This window comes from Rhinolophus sinicus, chromosome 14, assembly GCF_057876585.1.
Source record: "Rhinolophus sinicus isolate RSI-liver-muscle chromosome 14, RSI-T2T, whole genome shotgun sequence".
Taxonomy (NCBI): domain Eukaryota; kingdom Metazoa; phylum Chordata; class Mammalia; order Chiroptera; family Rhinolophidae; genus Rhinolophus; species Rhinolophus sinicus.
Window position 1 is genome coordinate 164,629,616 of NC_142514.1, and position 22,005 is coordinate 164,651,620.

The following is a 22,005-nucleotide window of genomic DNA, read 5'->3' on the forward strand; positions in this document are numbered from 1 at the left end:
ATCATTATGATTCCTCCATCTTCCCCCACAACTCATTGTTGGCCAAGTTCATTTTTTAAGAGTTCTCACATGGCTATTGCCACTGTTCTGTCCTTACAATTTTTCACCTGGATTTCTGCAACAGGATCTTGGCCTTCCTGCCTCCAGGCCTGCTCTGTTCTTCCATGCTGCTTAACAGATTATCTAAGATAGTGATTCTCTACGATGGGTACACAGCAGAATTGGCTAGAAGGGCTTTTTCAAAGTGACGTACAGAGTTCTGTCTCAGAATTACAAATAATTTCTGGAAGTGAGAACTGGTAGTATATAGTTTGAAAAAACCCACCAGATGATGCTCATGAGCACCCCTGCTTAAAAACCATTTTTAAATAAAAATAAATAATTTAACTCTGATTAAAATTTTTCAGAGGCTCTTAATTCCCTTGAAGATAAAATGTGAGATATTCTTTTTGGCATAAATTTTCCATAATCTGGCTCCTGTCTGACTCATATCCCCATCTCCCCAATACAACTATGTAAAATTACATACTGTGTTTCCCCAAAAATAAGACCTAGCTGGACCATCAGTTCTAGTGCGTCTTTTGGAGCAAAAATTAATATAAGACCCGGTCTTATTTTAATATAAGCCTATATTAAAGTCTATATTTTAATATAAGTCTGTATTAAAATAAGACTGGGTCTTGTATAAGACCAGGAATAATATAATATAATATAATATAATACAATATAATATAATACTGGGTCTTATATTAATTTTTGCTCCAAAAGACGCATTAGAGCTCATGGTCCGGCTAGGTCTTATTTTTGGCGAAACACGGTACAGGTCTACTAATATGCCATCTTACTCACATTTTCAGGTTTTTATATATGGGAGTCTCTTCCTGAAACACTTTTTTTTTACCTTTCCTTGGATAATTTCTCCTTCCTTTCAATACTCAGCTATCATTTCCTAGAGGTAAGCCTTCTCATACTGTGTTGTGTTTGTTTATTTATTTACTTAGGGCTTTTTATTGTTGTATCTTCTAGTGCTTAGCATACTTGGCAGTCAATAAATGTCAGTTGTATAAATGCAGACCTCACCTGTAGATGTAATAATAATAGCATTGACTGAATATTTTGTCAAACATAGTACTGTGCTAAATGCTGTATATCATTTACTCTCACAACAACCTTTTGTAGGTGGGTGTTATTACCCATATTTTACAGTTGAGGAAACTAAGACATAGGAAAATTATGTGGTTAGCTGCAAGTTGCAGAATTTGTAAAGTACAGAACTGGATTTGAATCCTGTGGCCTATTTGCTAAGCCTGTGCTTTTATACAGGTGTTACATATTTGTTTCATGGTTTAATTTTTCAAATTATAAATAGTTCCTTAAAAGGGCTGATAATTCTTACACTTCAGGTATTTGTTTTTAGTTCTCAGACCATGATTAGCTAAAGTAAAATATAAAATATTTGACATTTAGGTATAAGTGGGACAGACATGCTAGAGTTCTACACAAACAGTTAATTCAGTGAACTCAATGTTTATCTCTGTATTGTTTTGAAGACAGATTTTATACTAAAGAATACTGTGTGATAAATGAAGGAAAAATATTTAGCTTAACTCAGAATATTAGAAATACAAAGAACATTAGACTTCATAATAAATAGGAAAACTAGGACTCTACAAGATTGTCCTTTGCTGAAAGCTTTGAAACGTGTTATTTGCAGAATCAGGACTGAAATCTGAACCTTCTAATTTCCAATCCAGGCTTCTTATCTTTCTCAGCTATGAAAAGTTGGTATATCTAGAATAAAACAATATTTTCAAAGCTTAAAGAGAATTCTGTTTTTATTATGTTAGAATATAGTATATTTTTTCTTTTTTTGCTGTATTTATTTTTTATAATTTATTGGGGTGACAATGGTAAACAAAACTACATAGGTTTCAAGTGTACGATTCTATAATACATCATCTATATATTACATTATGTGTTCACCACCCAGAGTCAGTTCTTCTTCCATCACCATATATTTGACCCCAGAATATATATTTTTTTTCAGTGGCCAAATTCTTTAACATAGAGAAGAAAGTGATATGACTGCCGAAGGCAAAATCATTCATTCATTGCTTAAGTAACTTATGACTTGTATGCAAGTACTGGCTTGTTTACCTGGGATTTAACATATTTCATGGAACTTTTGCTACTGGATTTTAAAACTGAGAATATGTTTTATTTTTTAAGTATTATGTACATAAGAGTATGCTACCCAAGGAATAGATTGTATATGTTATTGATATTTGGATATAAACCATAAGATAACTTACTCTTAATATGTTCAAAAACATTTTTTCTTATAATCATATACCATCTTCATTGCAAAAACTGCCATTTTTATTATTTTTTAAACATTTATTTATTCATTTAAGGAGGGCGCAGCTCACAGTGGCCCAGGCAGGGATTGAACTGGCAACCTTGATGTTATTAGCACCGCCCTTCTAACCAACTGAGCTAACCAGCCACCCCCAAAAACTGCCATTTTAGATGAAATTATTGTGTCAGTTTTCTGAGCTACCTTAAAACTTAATTTTCTTTGTTAAATAAAATAGGTTAAAATTAGGAAAGAATGTTCAGACTTAAGCAAAAAGTGGTAACTGATTAATTAATCTCTTTTGGTTTGTTTTATTTATGAGGAAAATGCCAATTTTTAAATTTGGAATTTAAGTGACAGCACCTGAAGGAAGATGATACTTTCTCTTGCAAAATTCTGACCCTTCTTACCTTCAAGACTGAGTCCATACCCCACTGTGAGTGTATGGGGAGGGGATGGAAGACTGAAGTGTCCTGCTAGGCTGGAAAGATGAAGACTGATGTAGTGGTGACTTATCCCTTGGCTCCTTCTTCGTTAGGCCTTAGCTCCTGTAATGTTTGGAGTATATAGGGGGATAGTAAAAATCCTCTGTCTCTCTCCCTACCACCCATCCAGTTCTTGGGGGCTAGGAAGGGCTATGCCATGGTGGTCCTATATTTCAAAAGTGTACATTTATTCAAAGGAGATCTTATATTGGTTCCAGCATGGGAATTAGAAACAAAGACCATGTTTTGAGGAATTTTTTCCCCTGGATAAAATTTTTTTGTTTAAAAAATCTGGCTTTTGTTTAAAAACTAAATAACCTGAACAAACCAGTGACCCTAAGATTATTATGAGGGTTAATAACTTCTGAAACTTAGTTTAAAACCACAAAAATATTATATGCAGATTAACAAAAAAATCATTATATATGGTACATGGAGATGGACCAACCATAGGCTACTGGATACATGGATGACGGCAAGCCTATGTATCATCACCTTGTTTGATGGTGTTGCGGTTTCATGAAAAATTACCCATAATAACAAAGTGTGGGTGACCATAATTTTTATTGAGATATAACTCAAAAATCATATTAATTGACAATTTAGAAATGTATAATTCAGTAGTTTTTAGAATATTCACAAGACTAACCATGACCACTATCTAATTCTAGAACACTTTTCATCACCTCAAAAGGAAAGACATAATTAGCAGTCTCTTTCTATTCTTCCCTCTCCCCAGCCCCTGGCAACCACAGTAATCTTTCTTTCTCCATTTGCTTATTCAGTACATTTCATAGAAATGTAATCATATGGCCTTTTGTGTTTGGCTTATTTCACTTAGCATAATATTTTCCAGGTTCATCCATGTTTTAGCATGTATCAGCATTTCATTTCTTTTTATGGCTGAATATTCCATTGTATGGCTTTATCATATTTTAATATCCATTTATCAGTTGTTGGACATTTGGATTGTTTCTGCCTTTTGATATTCTGAATAGTGCTGCTATGAACATTCTTGTGTAAGTTTTTGTGTGAACTTGTATTTTCAGTTCCCTTGGATATATACCTGTGATGATGCTTACACAGTCTTGTGATATATTCATGTTATCACATGGATGAACCTTGCAAACATTATGCTAAGTGGAAAAAGCCTGACACAAAAGGCCACCTATAGTATCAATCCATTGATAGAAAATGTTCTGAGTGGCAAATCCATAGAGACAGAAAGTAGATTACTGATTGGGAGTGATGCTTATGGATGCATGTCATGTCCAGTGCAACACGGGCAGTGAGAGAACAAGAAGGGGCGGCGAAGGGTTAGGAAAGAAACTGAAGTCAAGAGATTTATGCAATAGAGGCCAAGGGTCTCACAGCCTCGAAGGACTGAGAGGCCTGAATTGGGCCACCTTGTGGCTCTTACTGTACACACAAGGAAGTATCATTGTTTCCTCTATGGTCTGTGAATTTCATACATTATACTAGGAAACTGATTTAAACTAATCACCCTTGCCTGCAAACGGCAGAACTGTAAGTCTCAGGATGTATGTACCTCCCCAAAGGACAAAACCTTTATGCTGAAACTTACTGATATGAATAAATGGAGAACTGATGTTATCACATCATTGAATCTCTTCCCAAGCAGGTTGTGGGAAGGAATATAGCCACAGAGACAGAAACTCTCCTTAGCTGGGGAAACGTGGGAGTCTATGCCCACCTCTATCAACCCTGTGAGTTCTCCTGATGACCCCCACGTGGCTACACCTGGCTTAGGTTGTTCCCCCCCCCCAGTGGGGAATCTTACCCGTCATTGACTAACCAGCCATCCCTCGGGCCCAAACAGGGAGACGTAAGGTGTAAGTACACAGGTGAAGCGAAGTCCCTGAAAGGATCAGTCTCACAGACTCTCCTTTCTTTAGGGGTAGGTACGAGGGGACAGACAGGTAGGCTGTGATAACAGGTGCACATTTATTTTTCAGGCAATGAAAATGTTCTAAAATTAGATTATGGTGATGGTTGCACAACTCTGAATATTCAAAAAAGTACTGATTTGTACACTTTAAAAAGGTGACCTTTATGGTATGTAAATTATATATAAATAAAGCTGTTATTAAAAAAAATTTTAGAACAAAATAACAAAAATGAGATACTTGGGAATAAATTTTAAAAAGTACTTGCAAAAATTATACACTGAACACTACAAGAGATTGGTGACAGAAGTTAAAGACCTAAACAGATAAAACATACTCATGAATTAGAATACTCAATACTTTTAAGATGGTAGTTTTCCCCAAATTGATGTAGATTCAATGCAATGTTTTCACAGAAATTGACAAGCTGGCACTAAAATTTATATGGGAATACCCTGGCATAGCCAAAACAGTTTTGAGAAAAGAACAAAATTGGAATATTTGTAGAACCTTAATCATTTATCAGGTCAGTGTAAAAAAATGAATTCCACGTCTTACCTCACACAATGTACAAAAGATTAACTCCAAATGAATCACAGACCTAAATTAATACTATAAAACTTCCAGAAGAAAACATAAGAGAAAATCTTTTTGATAATTGGATTAGGCAAAGATTTTTTAGCTACACCACCAAATGTACAATTCATAAAATAAAAAAATTGTTCTGCTCTTCTAAATACATTGTTATGAAAATAAAAGCCACAGATTGGGAGAAAATATTTGCAAAACATATATCTGACCAAGATTTGATTCTAAAATACATAGGTAACTCCTAAATCTCAATAATAAGAAAACAACCCAATAAAAATGGGCAAAAGATTTGAATAGCTACTTTACCAAAGAAGATGTCTGCATGGTAGATGAGCAAATGATGCTCAGTGAGGTGCCATTGCACACCAATTAGAATGGCTAAAATTTTTAAAAAGAAAGGAAAGAAACAATTTACAAAATGATAATACGTAGTGCCAACAAGCATGCAGAGTACTAGACTTACATTATTGATGGGAATGTAAAAATTGTAGCCATTTTGGAAAATAGTCAGTTTCTCTCAAGTTAAGCATTTTACTATGTAATTCAACCATACCCCTCCTATGCATTCACTCAAGTGAAATGAAAATTTATATTCACACAAAAACTTATGCAGATGTTTATAGCAGCTTTATTTATAATTGCGAAGAACAGTAAAGAACCCAAAAATTCTTCAGCTGATACATGGATTTTGAAACAACCACCAACTTTTGGTACACCCATATAATAGAATGCTGCTCTGCAATAAAAAGTAATGAATTACTGATATAAAGAACAACATGGATAAATCTCAAATGCATTAAGCTACTGTGTTTCCCCGAAAATAAGGCCTAGCCGGACAATCAGCTCTAATGCGTCTTTTGGAGCAAAAATTAATATAAGACCCAGTCTTATTTTACTATAAGACTGGGTATAATATAATATGATATAATTAATATATACCAGGTCTTATATTAATTTTTGCTCCAAAAGATGCGTTATAGTTGATTGTCCGGCTAGGTCTTATTTTTGGGAAAACACGGTAAGTAAAAGAAGCCAGACAAAATGCTACATATTAAATGATTCTATTTATTTGACATTTTGGAAAAGGCAAAACTATAAGGATAGAGAATAGATCAGTGGTTGCCTGGGGACTAGAGGTGGTGGGAGGGGTCACTACTGAGGGGCAGGGGGGAATCTTGTAGTGATGGAACTGTTCTCTCCCCTGGTTTTTGTAGTGTCCAAACTCACTGACTTGTACACTAGAAAGGGTGAATTTTATTGTATGCAATTTATACCTTAACTTTTAAAGAAGTAAAAATATGAACCTTGACCCTTGTCTCATACCATACACAAAAATTATCTCAGTGATTCCTAGATCTAAACATAAAAGCTAAATTTTGAAACTTACAGAAGAAAACAGGTGACTATGTTAGTGACAGGATACTAAAAGCACTTACTATAAAAGGAAAAATACTGATAATTCAGGTTAATCAAAGATTAAAACCTTGTTAGTCAAACTCAGAGTAGAATACTGGTTGCCAGGGACTGGGGGAAGGGAGAAATGGCGTGTCGTTTGACAGATAATAAAACTTCAGTTACACATGCTGAATAAGTTCCAGAGGCCTGCTGAAGTGCACGTATGCTTAGTCGCTAGTACTGTGCTGTGTACTCGAAGTGGTACATCTTCTGTGAAGTGCTCTTACCAAAATAAACTTAGTTAATTGATTAAAACTTTTTTATTTAAAGACACCAGATTATATGGTGATGGAAGGAGAACTGACTCTGGGTGGTGAACACACAATGTGATATATAGATGATGTATTACAGAATTGTACACTTGAAACCTATGTAATTTTACTAACCATTGTCACCCCAATAAATTTTAATTAAAAAATACACTAGAATATGGAAAAAGCTGTCAGACTGAAAGAAAACATTCACAATACATATATCTGATAAAAAATATCCAGAATATTTATGTGAAAAAACCTGATAACCCAATAAGAGGCTAACAACCCACATTTTTTTTTTAACTTTATTTTTTTTAAGGGCAAAAAATTTGAACCGACTTCACAAGAAAAGCTAAAATAATAGCCTATATGCATAGAAAAAGATGTTCCTCGTTTGTTATTAAGGAAATGCAACTTAAACCACAATTAGATACCACTGTACCTAGTTAGCATGGCTAAAATTAAGACAACTGAAAAGATCAAGCAAAAATGGAATGTTGATTCATTTGTAATGGTAATGTAAAGTGCTACATGTACCTACCTTATGACCCAGTAGTTCCACTCCAAATATTTCACTTAGAGAAATGAGAATATAGGTCCACAAAAGACATGTATGCAAATGTTCATAGCAGATTTATTCATAACTGGAAACAACCGAAATGTCTATCAGTAGTAAGTGAAAGGATAAACATGATATAGTGACACAATTCAATGAAAAGGAATAAACTACTCAGGTATACAACAGCTTGGATGTGTCTCAAAATAGTATGCTGAATGAAAAAAGCCAGACACAAAAGAATGCAGACTGTATGATTCCATTTATATGAAATTCTGGAACAGGCAAGCCTAAATTTTAGTGACTTTAGGCTTATCAGTGACTGTGTGGGGCCAGGGATGACATGACAAAGATACTGACCGCAAAGGGGCGTGAGAAACCTTTTGTTGTGATGGAAATGTTCCATAAATTGGTTGGGATTGTGATTATACTCCTATATACATTTATCAAAATGTGTACACATTGAACTGTACACTAAAAATGGGTATATTTTATTATATGTAAATTATACCTTAAATACATTTTAAAATTTTTTAAATATTTTAAAATAATGCTAAAATTGGATCTTCAAACAAAATCTAATTCCTATATCTAATTAATAATAGGCATAACAAAGTAATTCATTTACTTACTTTTGAACTATATATACTTAGTGGGATATAATGTTGGGACAAAAGGCACTGTGAAGAAATACTGACCTTTACCTAGATTTCTTTTTGGTAGAGGTTGCATTATAGTATTTCAAGTAGAGCTAACAAGTAAACATATTGATGTAGTTGTGAACTAGGATTCTAACTTTAGGAAAATGGAATACGTACACATGTGAAATGGGGGAAGATGAGGAATACTATATTGGATTTGAATTAGAGTTCTCAGATTGAACTAATGTTTTTAAAAAGACATATTTTCCTAGCTTTGTCCACCAAAAGGGCCTAGAAGCAATGACACTGTAGACATTGAACACATATGGCACCCAGATCTTGATTTCTGAATGCCATTGCCCACTAAAAGGGCCTACTAGAAATGGTTCATTTCAGGTGTGGTACAGGGAAAATAATAAGGTGAGCCCGAAACATCATATGCTAGAAGGTAAGGATGTGTTTGAGCACCAAGTAGGACATGTCAAAAGGAGACAGGACTGAAAAGGCAAATTGAGCATCAAGTCTACAGTGATACATGTTTTAAAAGTATAATATACGAGGTGTGATTGAAAAATATGGTAAATGTTTAAATAAAAAAAATTATTACAGTAAAAGACACATTGCCATTAATCCCCTTCAAAATACTCCCCCTCACTTCGAACACATTCATCTCATCGTTCTTGCCACTTTCTGAAGCAGTTCTGGAAATCCTTTTTCGTGTCTTTAGTTGCTCTGTCGTGGCTGCCTCGATGTCCTGAATCGATTCAAAACGTTTACCTTTCATGGTCGTTTTGACTTTGGGGAAGAACCATAAGTTGCACAGTGCCGGATCTGGTGAATAAGGTGGATGAGGACACAACATAATGTTTTTATTTGACCAAAATTGTTGTATACCGAAGTGATGTCTAACATGGAGCATTGTCATGATGGAGGATGAAGATACTCACAAAAGGGGACTTCCAAGAACTGCTTCAGAAAGTGGCAACAATGATGGGATGTGTGTTCGAAGCGAGGGGGAGTATTTTGAGGGGGGTTAATGGCAATGTGTCTTCTACTGTAACAATTGTGGGTTTTTTTTTATTTAAACATTCACCATATTTTTCAATCACACCTTGTATATACATTTCTGAAAAATATATTAAAATGTGTAAGTATATTATATACACAAGAAAGAAGGAAAAAAAGAAAAGCCTATTTTTATTTTACAGAAGAATGCTAACTTTTAAATATTGAAATAATGATGTAATTAGAAACCTACCATTTCCAATCTCCAGTGCAATAATTGAATTAAAGATCATGAATGGATGATGTCTAAAACCATTGGCTGTTGGGAGCAAGATATTTACAGTCTTATTAAAGTAATACCTCAAAATTGCATGCTAATTTCAAAGGAGAAAAAAATAACTACATGGAGAAATCTGACAGAGTACTTTAACCACTTCAAGTTTACCATCACCAATAATGAGACAAACTGACGTTATGTGAGTCCTCACTCACGTGATGCAATAAGAAGTACAAAATATCCCTATATACTTCTCATGAATAGCAATCGGACAGATCCAGAATTTGGGATAGCCTACAATTCAAGAAGTCCATGTCATGAAATCAAGACAAAAGGGATCTGGGATTAAGGCCAGGGTGAGGACATTGTTCTAAATTTAAAAAGGTAACCAGATGCAATTCTTACATTTGACTGGATCCTTACATTGAAAGCTTAAAAATCCCAAATATTTTGGCGATAATCAGGGAAAGTTGGAATATGACCTCTGTATTACATGATGTTATAGACTTAAAGTTTAGGTCTAAGAATGATATTTGGTGATTTGGAGAATGTCATGTTCCTAGGACATAACAACTGAAATATTTAAGGATGCAGTATCATGGTGTCTGCAAGTTATTTTCAGGTGGTTTAGTGAAAAAGAAAAGTATAGGACATTTGCTTATAAAAGGAGAAATCTGGTGAGAAACTCTTGGGTTAAAAGGAGTAAACTGCAGGTATTCTTAACTGCTGGCTTTGCTGTCCTCTGAGTGTTTCTGGGAATGGCAAAGTCAAATTTTGATAGCAGCAAAAAGGATTTCTTTGAGGTTGAATTAGAGGAAGAAAGTGTGATTCTCACATTGGTTTTGGTTAGTGAGGACCCTATTGAAGAACATCAGATGGAGCTAAGCATTTCTTCAATCTCAGAAGCCAACCTGAAGATTCTTAGGACAGATGATGAAGTTTATCTTCCTCAAATGAGTGAACAATTCATAGCTTGTCCAAAACCAATCCTCCCCTTGCCAACTATTTTGTCTTCAATTAATAAAGTGCATTGGGACACTTAGCGGAACTGGTGCCAACAATTTGAGTACCGATGGCAAGAAAATAGATGTTTATCTGAGGCTCAAGGAACATGCTTACTCTGAAGAAAAACAAAACATTCCTGAAACACTACAGGAAGCCACACTGCAGTCAAGTTCAAAGAAATGCAAGATGGTGACCAAGAAAGCAAGGAGTAAGAAAAGTTGTAAGATGAGTGAGAGACAGCAAATGACCAATAGCTTTGAAGTGGTAACTTCAGCTCAGGAAGCCATGTTGGCAGCATGGGCAAGACTTGCTGCAAGAGCCGTTCAACCTAAGGCTGTGAATTCATGTCCCATTCCTATTTCTGCTGAGAATTTTATGCTGCAAACCTCTGGTGTCAGGTGGAGTGTAGTCCATGGCAGACCTCTCTTGGCAGACAGAGACGGTTGGGTTCACCTGCAGTTCTATGCAGGTCAGGCGTGGGTGCCTGACCCTCCTAAGAAGATGATCTCTCTCTTCCTGTTACCGGCCTGCACTTTCCCATTCCCAGATCTAGAAGGTAATGTGCTATGTCCCAACGGTGTTAAGAGGAGTAAGAGGATGATGGAAAGATTAACTACAATGAAGAAGTAGAAGCAACCTGGTTTGAACACGCCCACATCATTCCTTTTGGATAGGCCATGTCTTAATAAAGAATAAATGGTGGATAGGTAGCTTACAGATGCATTGACTTGTATCCCAGTGATTGCTGGGCTCTGTCCTGGCCATCAGTGTTGCCTGACGCCTTGAGTACAGATGTGAATGTCTGGATTCTGTACTTGAGGTCTGCCAAAAAGTGACTGCCACTGCTGCTTCAGGTATTTAGCTATAACATATAGAATATAAGTTGGGTTTCTTTTAATTAATAGATTTTTTAAGCAGTTTTAGATTTTCAGAAAAAATTGAGCAGGAACGAGAGTTCCCAAATACTGTTCCCTGCACGCCCCCATTTTCCCTACTACCAACATCTTGCACGAGAGGGGTACATTTATTGAACCTACATTGACACATCATTACCAGCGAAAGTCCATAGTTTACATTAGGGTCCACTCTTTATGTTTTACATTCTATGGGTTTAGAGAAATGTATAATGACATATCCACCATTATAGTGTCATACAAAATAGCTTCACTGCCCTGAAAATTGTGTCAGGGGTTATGTGCTCCACCTGTTCAACTCCTGACACATTTCTGTATCCATAGCTTTGCCTTTTCCAGAATGTCATACAGTTGGAATCATACAGTTGCCTTTTCAGATTGACTTCTTTCAGAGCAATATAAATTTAGGATTCCTTCATATCTATTCATGGCTTGATAGCCCACTTTTTTTGTTTTTGTTTTAAAGTTTATTGGGGTTACAATTGTTAGAAAAGTTACAAAGGTTTCAGATGTACAATTCTGTAATACATTATCTATATATCACATTGTGTGTTCACCACCTAGAGTCAGTTCTCTTTCCATCACCATATATTTGATCCCTTAGCCCACTTTTTCTTTTTAGCAGTGAATACTCCATTGTCTGGATATACCATAATTTGTTTATCTATTCACATACTGAAGGCCATCTTGGTTGCTTCCAAGTTTTGGCAATTACGAATAAAGCTGCTATAAACACAAAATAAATAAAAACGTATATATGTGTGTGTATAGAGGAAGATAAAACAAATGTAACAAAATGTTAACAATTGTTAAATCTTTTTTTTTTTAATGAAAGTTTATTAGGTTGACAACTGTTAGTAAAGTTACATAGGTTTCAGGTGTACAATTCTGTAATACATCATCTATACATCACACTGTGTGTTCACCACCCAGAGTCAGTTCTTCCATCACCATATATTTCATCCCTTTTACCCTCATCTACCAGCCCCCCAACAATTGTTAAATCTTAAGTGACAAGTATATGGGTTATTCATTGTATTAGTTCCGTTTTTTTCCCTCTGGGTTTAATATATTCAAAATAAAAATCAAGGGAAGAAAACATCTTGTTCTGAATGACTCAATGTACAGGCTTGAAATTTTCTAGGTGAGTTTTTGGGAAATAGTATTAATTTATTTCAATTATCTGATATTCCATAGAATGTTAGAATAAGAGGGACCCTAGAGATTATTTTGTCTAGTTCCATTCATACAGATGAGGAAATTAGTCCAACAGTAATTGAGTCACTTGCAGAAATCACACTGTAAGCCAGTAGAGCATGGACAATGAATTCAGCTGTCCTGTTTTCCAGGATTTTGCTCGTCTCATTGTACCATGTTTTAATCTCTACCAGTAAAAGGACTTGTTAGGAGGTAAAAGTTGAATGAAGGGAAATACTATGTATCATTTTTCTTTCTCATATATTTTCAATATATTTTCCCCATTCTGACAGTATTGTCAGACTGTGTTTCATCTGTTGGGTCTATAGGTCAGGAATTGAGTCAAAGACTTCTGCTACTTTTAATAATTGCTCTCTTAGAAACTTTTTGATCATATATCGTTTGGGCTGTGCGTTTTTAGTCACTTATTTTTTATCCTCTAGTTTAAGCTATGAAGAAGGCCATCCCTCACACTCTGAAACAGATCTCCTTCAGAGACAGACTTTTGCAGCCTCTCATCAGCTTCCTGGATATCCTACCACACCTCAGCCAACTGGTAAAAATCCCCTTGTGAAATATTAACACGAATCTGGGTACATTTAGTGAATAAGAAGAAAAATAATTTTTCACATGTTGGGTTGACCGTGTGTGTTTGCAGGACATAACAGTACCATGGGAAATTTTTAAATGAAAATGAGATTAAAAGCTTTGTTTTTTATTCATAGGGAATATCTGTATAATTAATTAGTTGGGAGATCGTTTCACGCATCTTTGTAATTTTTAAATTAGAACTATGCTTAGTCAAATTAATATTTGTTTGCTTTTTAAAAATAAAACAGTTTACGGTTGTAGAACTTTTGGCCTCAAATTTCAGAGATTCCTTTTAAAAATAGGATCAGGAATATTATTTTATATTAATAATATTTTTACTTTGGGATATGTTTTCTCTTCAACGTAGGTCTTTCTGGAATATTTGATACTAGTGTGAACAGTGCCAGCACTAACACTAAAGAATCTTCAGTGATGAATTTTCTCTCTACTGTTGAATCTCGAACTGCTCAGGCTGCTTCTTCAGGAACTACTCTCTTACCACAATTCAGGGCTCCATCCTGGCAGACAGGTGATTGTTGGTTTTCATAATTTTTAAGTCTTGTAAAAATACACCATGTATGGCTTTGTCGTGGTAGTGTGGCTGAAAGTGACTAATTATTGATTTTTCCAATAACTAAATGAACTTCAATAATTTAATGAACTTTAAAACCTGGAATTTTCACAATTTTAAGGTGAACAAAATTCAAGAAATTGTTTCTAACAGAAATTCAGTTTTAGCACTAATAAAAACCAACAAATTGAGGAAGATGTAATTATTAAAGATAAACTTTAGATGTAAAGTTTATATCTGCAATTTAAGTATAGTTGACCTTTGAAAAATGGGAGTGTTAGGGATGCATTGACCCCCTGTGCATTTGAAAATTCACCTATAACTTTCGACTCCCCAAACTTAACTAATAGTCTACTATTGACGGGAAGCCTTACCAATAACATAAACAGTCGATAAACACATTTTATATGTTATATATATTATGTACTGTATTCTTAAAATAAAGTAAGCCAGGGAAAAGAAAATGTTAAGAAAATCATAGGGAAGAGAAAATACATGTACAGTATTTATTGAAAAAAATCCTCATAAGAATCTGTGCAGCTTAAACCGGTGTTCAAGGGTCAACTCTAGTTACTTGTCTACTTGAGAGGGGCAAAGATTAAATTTCTTTTACTTTTTTTTCCCATTTCAACTTTATTGAATATAAAATTGTAAGATATTTAAAGTGTATATGTGGTGATTTCATGTTTACATTGTGAAAGAATTCCCCATCAAGTTAATTTATGTATCTGTCACTATACATATTTTTGTGTGTTTTTCTTTTGGTGAAAGATTAAATTTCATTTATTTTAGTGAATTCAGGCTGGGTAGGTAGTATAGTGAAAAACAATCTTGGGACTAATTTTATTATTTGAGTTATGTAAAGTTATCCTTAATTGAACAGAATAAATCACTGTTTAATAAAAATCATTACAAGTTGATATTACATTGTGCCTGTTTTTATATGCACTTTTAAATTTTACTTTTCTGATTTCATTTTTCAACTTTCTCCCTCCAAATTATTTGTACGTATTTTATTTTTTGCAGGATGACAGAAAAGTTAGTTTTTAAGGTTTTTCTTAAAGAATAAGAAATGTCAGCATATTTGAGAAGATATATGTAAATAATAGCTATCAGAAGTAGTATTTTTATCATTCTGGTGTAAATTCTATTAATAGAGCTAATCAATATGCCTCAGTAATTTTTTTTCTGCTTCCAAGGAGATAATTAATGTTTTAGAGTAAAATAAAACAATATTAAAAAACACAATAGCAATCTTGAATAACTATGGTGTACCCCTGAAACTAATATAATATTATTTTAGCTATAATTTTAATACAAGTCTTTTTAAAAACCACACAATAGCTTCATTTTTTGCTTCCTGGAATAATTTTGTATTACACATTCAGTTAGACTTTTCTAGTTCCTATGGTTATGTTATTTTAAACATTCTAAGTGTTATTTATACTTTCAAGTATAACTATATATTTTCTGTCCTTGTAGTAGTAATACTTTTTTGACATTTAATGGAAAAAAGTGAGAGAAGAATGTTTTTGAAAGGGCCAGAGAATCTTTTTTCCTCCATTTTTCCAAAATGACCAAAAAAAAAAATTTAGTGGAAGCTAATCAATAGAAAGGTATATAAAATGGAAAGTGATAGTTTCTTACTACAGTCCCACTTTTTAGAGAAGAGTGGGACTTTCTTTGATATTTTTGTATATCAAAACATATATACACCTAAACAATGTTTATAGCAACACTATTATTAGGATATGCCATCATTATTTGTTCAATCCCCTGTTGATGGACCTTTAGGTTGTTTCTACTTATTATACACAATAACTATAATGAATATCTTGCACAAACACCTTTGTGTTCAGTTATTTCCATGGATAAATTTCTTGAAGTGGAACTTGTAGATCACAAAGGTATATGTGTTTTTTCTCTAGCTATATGTAGCTAGAATCCTGTCCTGTGATGTTAACAATCCCTTCTTGACAGTACTTTATTAATTTCTAATCAGCCTTGTATGATAAGCATGCGTCCATTGTTATTGTTCATAGGAAGTCAAAATTTGAAATGCATGAGATTTTATATAAGTACATATATTTTTACAAAAGAAACTTTGCAGTGTTAACCTCAATGTTATTTTTGAAATTTATTTGTTATGTTAAATGTAGATAATTTAGTTTCAATTTTAACGTTATGAACATTTTTGTTTGCCCATTGGTGTTTTGCATTGGGACTTCAGGGTAATCACAAGAGGTAATGCGTATTTTTACTGGTTTCTTAATTTTTAATGGCCTTACATGAACTCCTATTTACGTAACAATTATAAGTGTGAATTGCTGATACCTTTGTAACTTTGTTTTTGCTTTAAGAAAGCTAGCTATTTTGAAATGTAGTTTTCAGAATTGACACACAGAATTAGTCAGGCTTTTCAACCTTATAAAGGTTTTGATGGGTTGAGAGTCATGTAAGTCTTACCTATGAAAACACAGTCATATATGTAAGTGTGCTGCACTTGCATGAAGATCTTTATGTTTTCTCTTCGTAGGTATGCATTCCTCGGCAGCAACTGAGCTGTTTGTTACTGGACCTTTGCCAACCACTGGAACACTTCCACCCTCTGCCCTCTCTGCTTATCAGCATCCCACCACCTTTAGCAATAGAAACTTTGCTACCACCTCACCTTTGGTGCTACAGGATTCAACTTTTAACACTACATCAAACGGAATTTTAAATCCTCACGACCCTTTGCTACAAATCAAGACTTCCCAGGGAACTGTCCCAACTGCTTTGGCATTTGAGCGCCTGGGCAGTTGTGCGTTAAGTAACAGCATACCACCTCAGTCTTCAACGTATCGCTCAGCTCAAGAGTCTGCACCCCATCTTTTACAACCTCAGTTTAGTTTGTTGCCTTCAGCACTTGGGGGAACCCAGCAAACTCCTCAAGCCTACAGTTCAACTCTCTTTACTAGTTCTACTGCTTCCATTGAAAGAGCTCTTCGAGAATGTAGTGTTATTAAACACCATCAGCGGCCTTCAGGTACCCAGTCTATTCAGGCACAACTGACTGGTTCACAGCATTCCTTACATAGTTATCTATCAAATGCAAGTGTAGTTAATTTTCAGGAAACAAGCAGGCAGTCATCTTTATCCTGTAGCCCAATTGGAGAGTCTACTCAGGTGAGCAATGGAGGATTGCAGCAGAAGACCGCTCAGGTCTCAGGGGAACTTGCTCAGTCTTACTCATCTGCGATTCCATCATCAGGATATCCTCCTTCCACTACAAAAGTAAAAAGCTGTTCTACAAAACAACCACTAACATCAACTAAGAGCCCCAAACCTCAAAGCATAATTCCTCCTGTGCAAACACTAAGCTATTCCAAACCTTTACATAACCAGAGTTCTGTAATATCGGGCCAAGCACAAATTTATTCTACAGCGCAGCTACCAAGCCTTTTATCAGTCAGTCAGTCCCAAAATTATGGTTTAGTACAGCCACATAATGTGCCATCTATTGTTCATTCACAGGTTTATAGGTCCAGCAAAGTTGAGAAGTTGCCATCCTTATATAAAACATTGACTTTTTCTGGGTCGTCTCAGACTGTAACTTCTGAAAATCAGACACTTAATTATTCTTCTAATCAGCAAGAGGTATTATCTTCAGTTACAAACGAGAATTACCCTGCTCAAACAAGAGATCCATCTTCAGTTAGCCAGTCTCAAAGTTATTCATCTGGACATTCTCAGGGTTTATCACCAGTTAGCCAGACACAGGTTAGTTACTCATCACAATCACAAGATTTGTCAGTTGTTAGCCCTTCAGAAAGCTATGCTTCAGGGCAGTCCCTAACGTTAACAGTCCCTTCTCTTTCTTATTCTTCCACCTCTCAGGCTCAGAGTTTGCCAGATTCTAGCCCAACCCAGAATTATATCTCTATGCATTCTTCCCAAAATGCTCAGGCTCAAGGGTCATCATCTCCCCAGTCCCAAAAGTTTTTGCCTGCCGTCCAATCATCATCTTTTACATCCGCTACTCATTGTCAGACATTACAGAATAACATGCCTTCCCCTGATCCAAAGTCTTACGCTGAAAGAAAACTTGACTCAAATGTGTATACGTCTTCAAAGCAAGAAGATGATTTTCCAATGCAAGAGTTACAGGTATTACAGCCACAAGTATCTCTTGAGGCATCAACCCAAAGGCTATCTGATGGGGAAATTAATGTTCAAGAATCAGCTTATAAAGTGTCAAAGGCAGATGACAGATATTCTCAGAGTGTAATCAGAAGCAATTCCCGTCTTGAAGATCAAGTTGTTGGGATTGCTCTACAAGGGTCAAAAAAAGAAGAAAGTATGGTTGGTTCAGTGACACAACTTAACCAACAAATTGGCCAAGTCAGTAATGCAGCAACCCTTGAGATTAAGAAGACAACTAATTTAATGCAAACTCCACAAATAAGGCTGAATACTAAAGACCTAAGCCAGCAGCATTCCCTTATACATAAGGCACATGAAACCAAGGTCCAGGAGCAGCATGATCAAATAATTAATGCCTCATCTCAGATTCAAATTCCAAATCATGCCTTAGGGCATGGCCATCAGGCATCCCTTCCTACTACACAGATCCTTTTAGATTCTGCCTGTGACTTACAAATTCTGCAGCAGTCAATACTGCAGGCAGGTTTAGGACAAGTAAAGGCATCTTTACAAGTACAGCGTGTTCCAAGTCCTCAACAAATAGTACATCCTTTTCTTCAAATGGATGGCCATATTATTCAGAGCAATGGCGATCCTTCTCAGCAGCAACTCCATACTCAGAATTCTGAAATTTTGAAAATGGACCTCTCTGAGTCTTCAAAGCCTTTACAACATCTAACAAAGGGCCACTTTAGTGAAACAAATCAACATGATTCAAAGAATCATTTTGTTTCACTTGGGTCAATATGTTTCCCAGAGGCCATGCTTCTCAGTGATGAAAGAAATATTTTATCAAATGTAGATGATATCTTAGCAGCTACAGCGGCAGCTTGTGGCGTTACACCTTCTGATTTTTCCAAGTCAACTTCAAATGAAATCATTCCAGCTGTTGAAGATGATGATTCTAAATCTCATTTTCAGCAGTCATTAGATGTCGGGCATGGGACTTCAGATTTTAACTCCATAACAGCTACAGTAGGAAAGCCACAAAATATAAATGATATCTCATTAAATGGAAGTCAAGTTACAGTGAACCTTTCACCAGTACCTACCCTTCAATCAAAAATGACTCTTGATCAACAGCACCTTGAAACACCTGGTCAAAATAAAGCATCTAAATTAACCTCACCAGTGGTTGGACCAAGTCATGAAGTCCAGGAGCAAAGTTCTGGCCCATTCAAGAAACAGTCTGCTACCAGTCATGAATCTGAAGATGATAGTGAAGTTCCTGTAGATAGTACATTAAATAATAACAGAAACCAAGAGTTTGTTTCTAGTAGTAGAAGTATAAGTGGAGAGAGTGCTACATCGGAGAGTGAATTCACCTTAGGGGGTGATGACAGCAGTGCCTCCATGAACCCAACTAGGAGTGCACTTGCACTGTTGGCCATGGCCCAACCTGGGGAGGCAACTGGTGTCAAGACTGAAGAAGAAAACCAAGATTTAATGCATTTTAACCTTCAGAAGAAAAAAACTAAAGGAAAAGGGCAAACTAGAGAGGAAGACAACAGTAATCAGAAACAGCTGAAAAGACCTGCCCAAGGCAAACGCCAGAATCCAAGGGGAACAGATATGTATTTGCCGTATACTCCTCCTTCCTTAGAAGGCTGCCATGATGGTTATCAGCATCAAGAAAAAATGAGACAGAAGATCAAAGAAGTAGAGGAAAAACAGCCAGAAGTGAAAACAGGATTTATTGCCTCTTTCTTAGATTTTCTGAAATCTGGGCCCAAGCAGCAGTTTTCCACTCTTGCTGTACGAATGCCTAACAGGACTAGACGACCGGGGACCCAGATTGTTCGTGCATTTTGTCCCCCACCACTTCCAAAGACTTCATCTGCAACACCCACACCTTTAATGTCTGAAACGGGGGTTAACAGTCCATCAGAAAAACTTGATAATGAACTTAAAAACTTAGAACATTTATCTTCATTTTCTTCTGATGAAGAAGATCCTGGAGTATGCAGTCATGATATTTATAAAAGCTCTTCTACTACCTTTCCTACTTTGGATGCAACTTCTGATAAAAAAAAGAAAACAGGTAAAGTTTTAAAATTCAGATTCGTAATTATGGCTTTGCACTATTTTTCTGGCTGTAAGACTGGGTTTTAAGCTTTCTTCACTTGAAGCAGGTCTGCAAATAAATGTTCAGGTCAGAATGCATCAGCAGTTCTCTAAGGGACTTATTTTTTTAAATGTTCTTGCCTGTAGGAAAATGCTGGGTTTTAGGTTGAGTAGTTCTGTCTTTTCTTGGCTTTTTACCACATGCAACATAACTTACGTAGTATGCTATTCAGACTTCTCTAAGCTGAGACACACCCCCTTGAGTTGGCTTATGGATAGGAGGCATTGTATTGAGGGTTCTGTTGTAGTATAAACTGGCATGTATTTTCTTGGTATGCCAATTTTACCTGAAGGTGAACATTTACTATTAAATATGGTTACATTGTGTGCACCATGCACATTAATATAATTAAGATAAAAATTTTTAAATTTTGTGCTGGATCCAGACTACATGCCCACATCTTTGGAGTATGTGTTTCACTTTACTCTGTAGTTAAGGAAACATTTAGAGGCACTGTTTAAAGATGCACTGCCTTATGTAAACAATTGACAAGTATAAACTTAACTATTTTAAGGAATACGCTCAGGAAAAAATTTATAACAATAAAATAGCTACCACCTGTGTGCCAGGAACCAGTAGCAATGTTGGGAGATACACATTGTTGCCTCCAATATACAGATGATATAACTGAGAGTAAATAAATTGCCCAGGTCCATACAGGTAGTAAGTGGCAGAGCTGGAATCTGAATTCAGGTTTGTCTGGTTCTAGAACCTGTATTTATTCTTGCCTCTTTTACATAAATATTAGGTTCGTGCAAAAGTAATTGCTGTTTTTTGCAGTTATTTTTAACCTTGTTTTTGAAGCCACTGTTTCTCAGTCTAGTTGTAGGGTGCAGCTCCCTGGCCCATGCTGGTGTTATGAGCCTTGCACTCCACCGGCTGAGGCAGTTGGTCTCGGTGGCCTGTTTTTGGGTCGCCGGTTTTTGGTTGGCTGTCATCCACTCAAAGGTCAGCTCATAGTAGGTCACACCAAGCTCGGACCTCTGGCTGTTCACAGCAGCCCAGCTCCAGGTCCAGGGAGAGCTGTTGTTCACAATGTTAGCTGTAGAGGGCGCAGCTCACTGGTCTTGTCCATGTGGGAATCCAACCGGTGACCTTCAGCGTTAGAATGGCACTCCAACCAAGTCACTGGGCTACCCCATTTTTAACCTTTTTTTTTTTTTAAAGATTTTATTGGGGGAGGGGAACAGGACTTTTTATTGGGGAACAGTGTGTACTTCCAGGACTTTTTTCCAAGTCAAGTTGTCCTTTCAATCTTAGTTATGGAGGGTGCCATTCAGCTTCAAGTTGTCCTTTCAGTCTTAGTTGTGGAGGGCGCAGCTCAGCTCCAGATCCAGTTGCCATTGCTAGTTGCAGGGGGCACAGCCCACCATCCCTTGGTGGAGTCAAAACCGGCAACCTTGTGGTTGAGAGGACGCTCTCCAACCAACTGAGCCATCAGGGAGCTCAGCGGCAGCTCAGCTCAAGGTGCCGTGTTCAATCTTAGTTGCAGGGGGCGGAGCCCACCATCCCTTGCAGGACTCTAGGAATTGATCTTGCAGCCTTGTGGTTGAGAGCCCATTGGCCCATTTGGGAATCGAACCAGCAGCCTTCGGAGTTAGGAGCATGGAGCTCTAACCGCCTGAGCCACTGGGCTGGCCCCATTTTTAACCTTTTAAACTGAAATTACTTTTGCACCAACCTAATAGAATGGTGCTTCAAGATTTAAACCTCGTTTTGTGATGTACTTCTTAGCTTCTTTCCGAAGTTGAGATTACATTTAACTACTAAAGTGATGTGAAACAACTGATATCCCAAATAATCTATTAGCATAAATGTCTGTTCATATATTTCTAAAGAATTTTCATATTGTCATACAGGGAAATTAGCATAATGGAAAGTCAGTGTGTG

At 36.1% G+C, this 22,005-nt stretch overlaps 2 protein-coding genes and 1 pseudogene across 4 annotated transcripts in view; 2 read left to right on the forward strand and 1 right to left on the reverse strand.

Moving 5' to 3' along the window:
- CCDC73 (coiled-coil domain containing 73) overlaps window positions 1-22,005 on the reverse strand; it is a 256,081-nt gene that overhangs the window by 169,960 nt on the left and 64,116 nt on the right. The gene's annotated exons all lie outside the window — the stretch shown is intronic.
- The window catches only part of QSER1 (glutamine and serine rich 1), an 84,311-nt gene that overhangs the window by 11,367 nt on the left and 50,939 nt on the right, over window positions 1-22,005 (forward strand). For all 3 annotated transcript variants that reach the window (XM_074336186.2, XM_019738513.3, XM_074336184.2), the window contains exons 2-4: window positions 13,087-13,199; window positions 13,602-13,763; window positions 16,342-20,031. In XM_074336186.2, the coding sequence (XP_074192287.2) occupies window positions 13,087-13,199; window positions 13,602-13,763; window positions 16,342-20,031 (3,965 nt within the window). The remainder of the gene's footprint in view (window positions 1-13,086; window positions 13,200-13,601; window positions 13,764-16,341; window positions 20,032-22,005) is intronic.
- Window positions 9,310-13,068, forward strand: LOC109450823 (developmental pluripotency-associated protein 2 pseudogene; annotated as a pseudogene).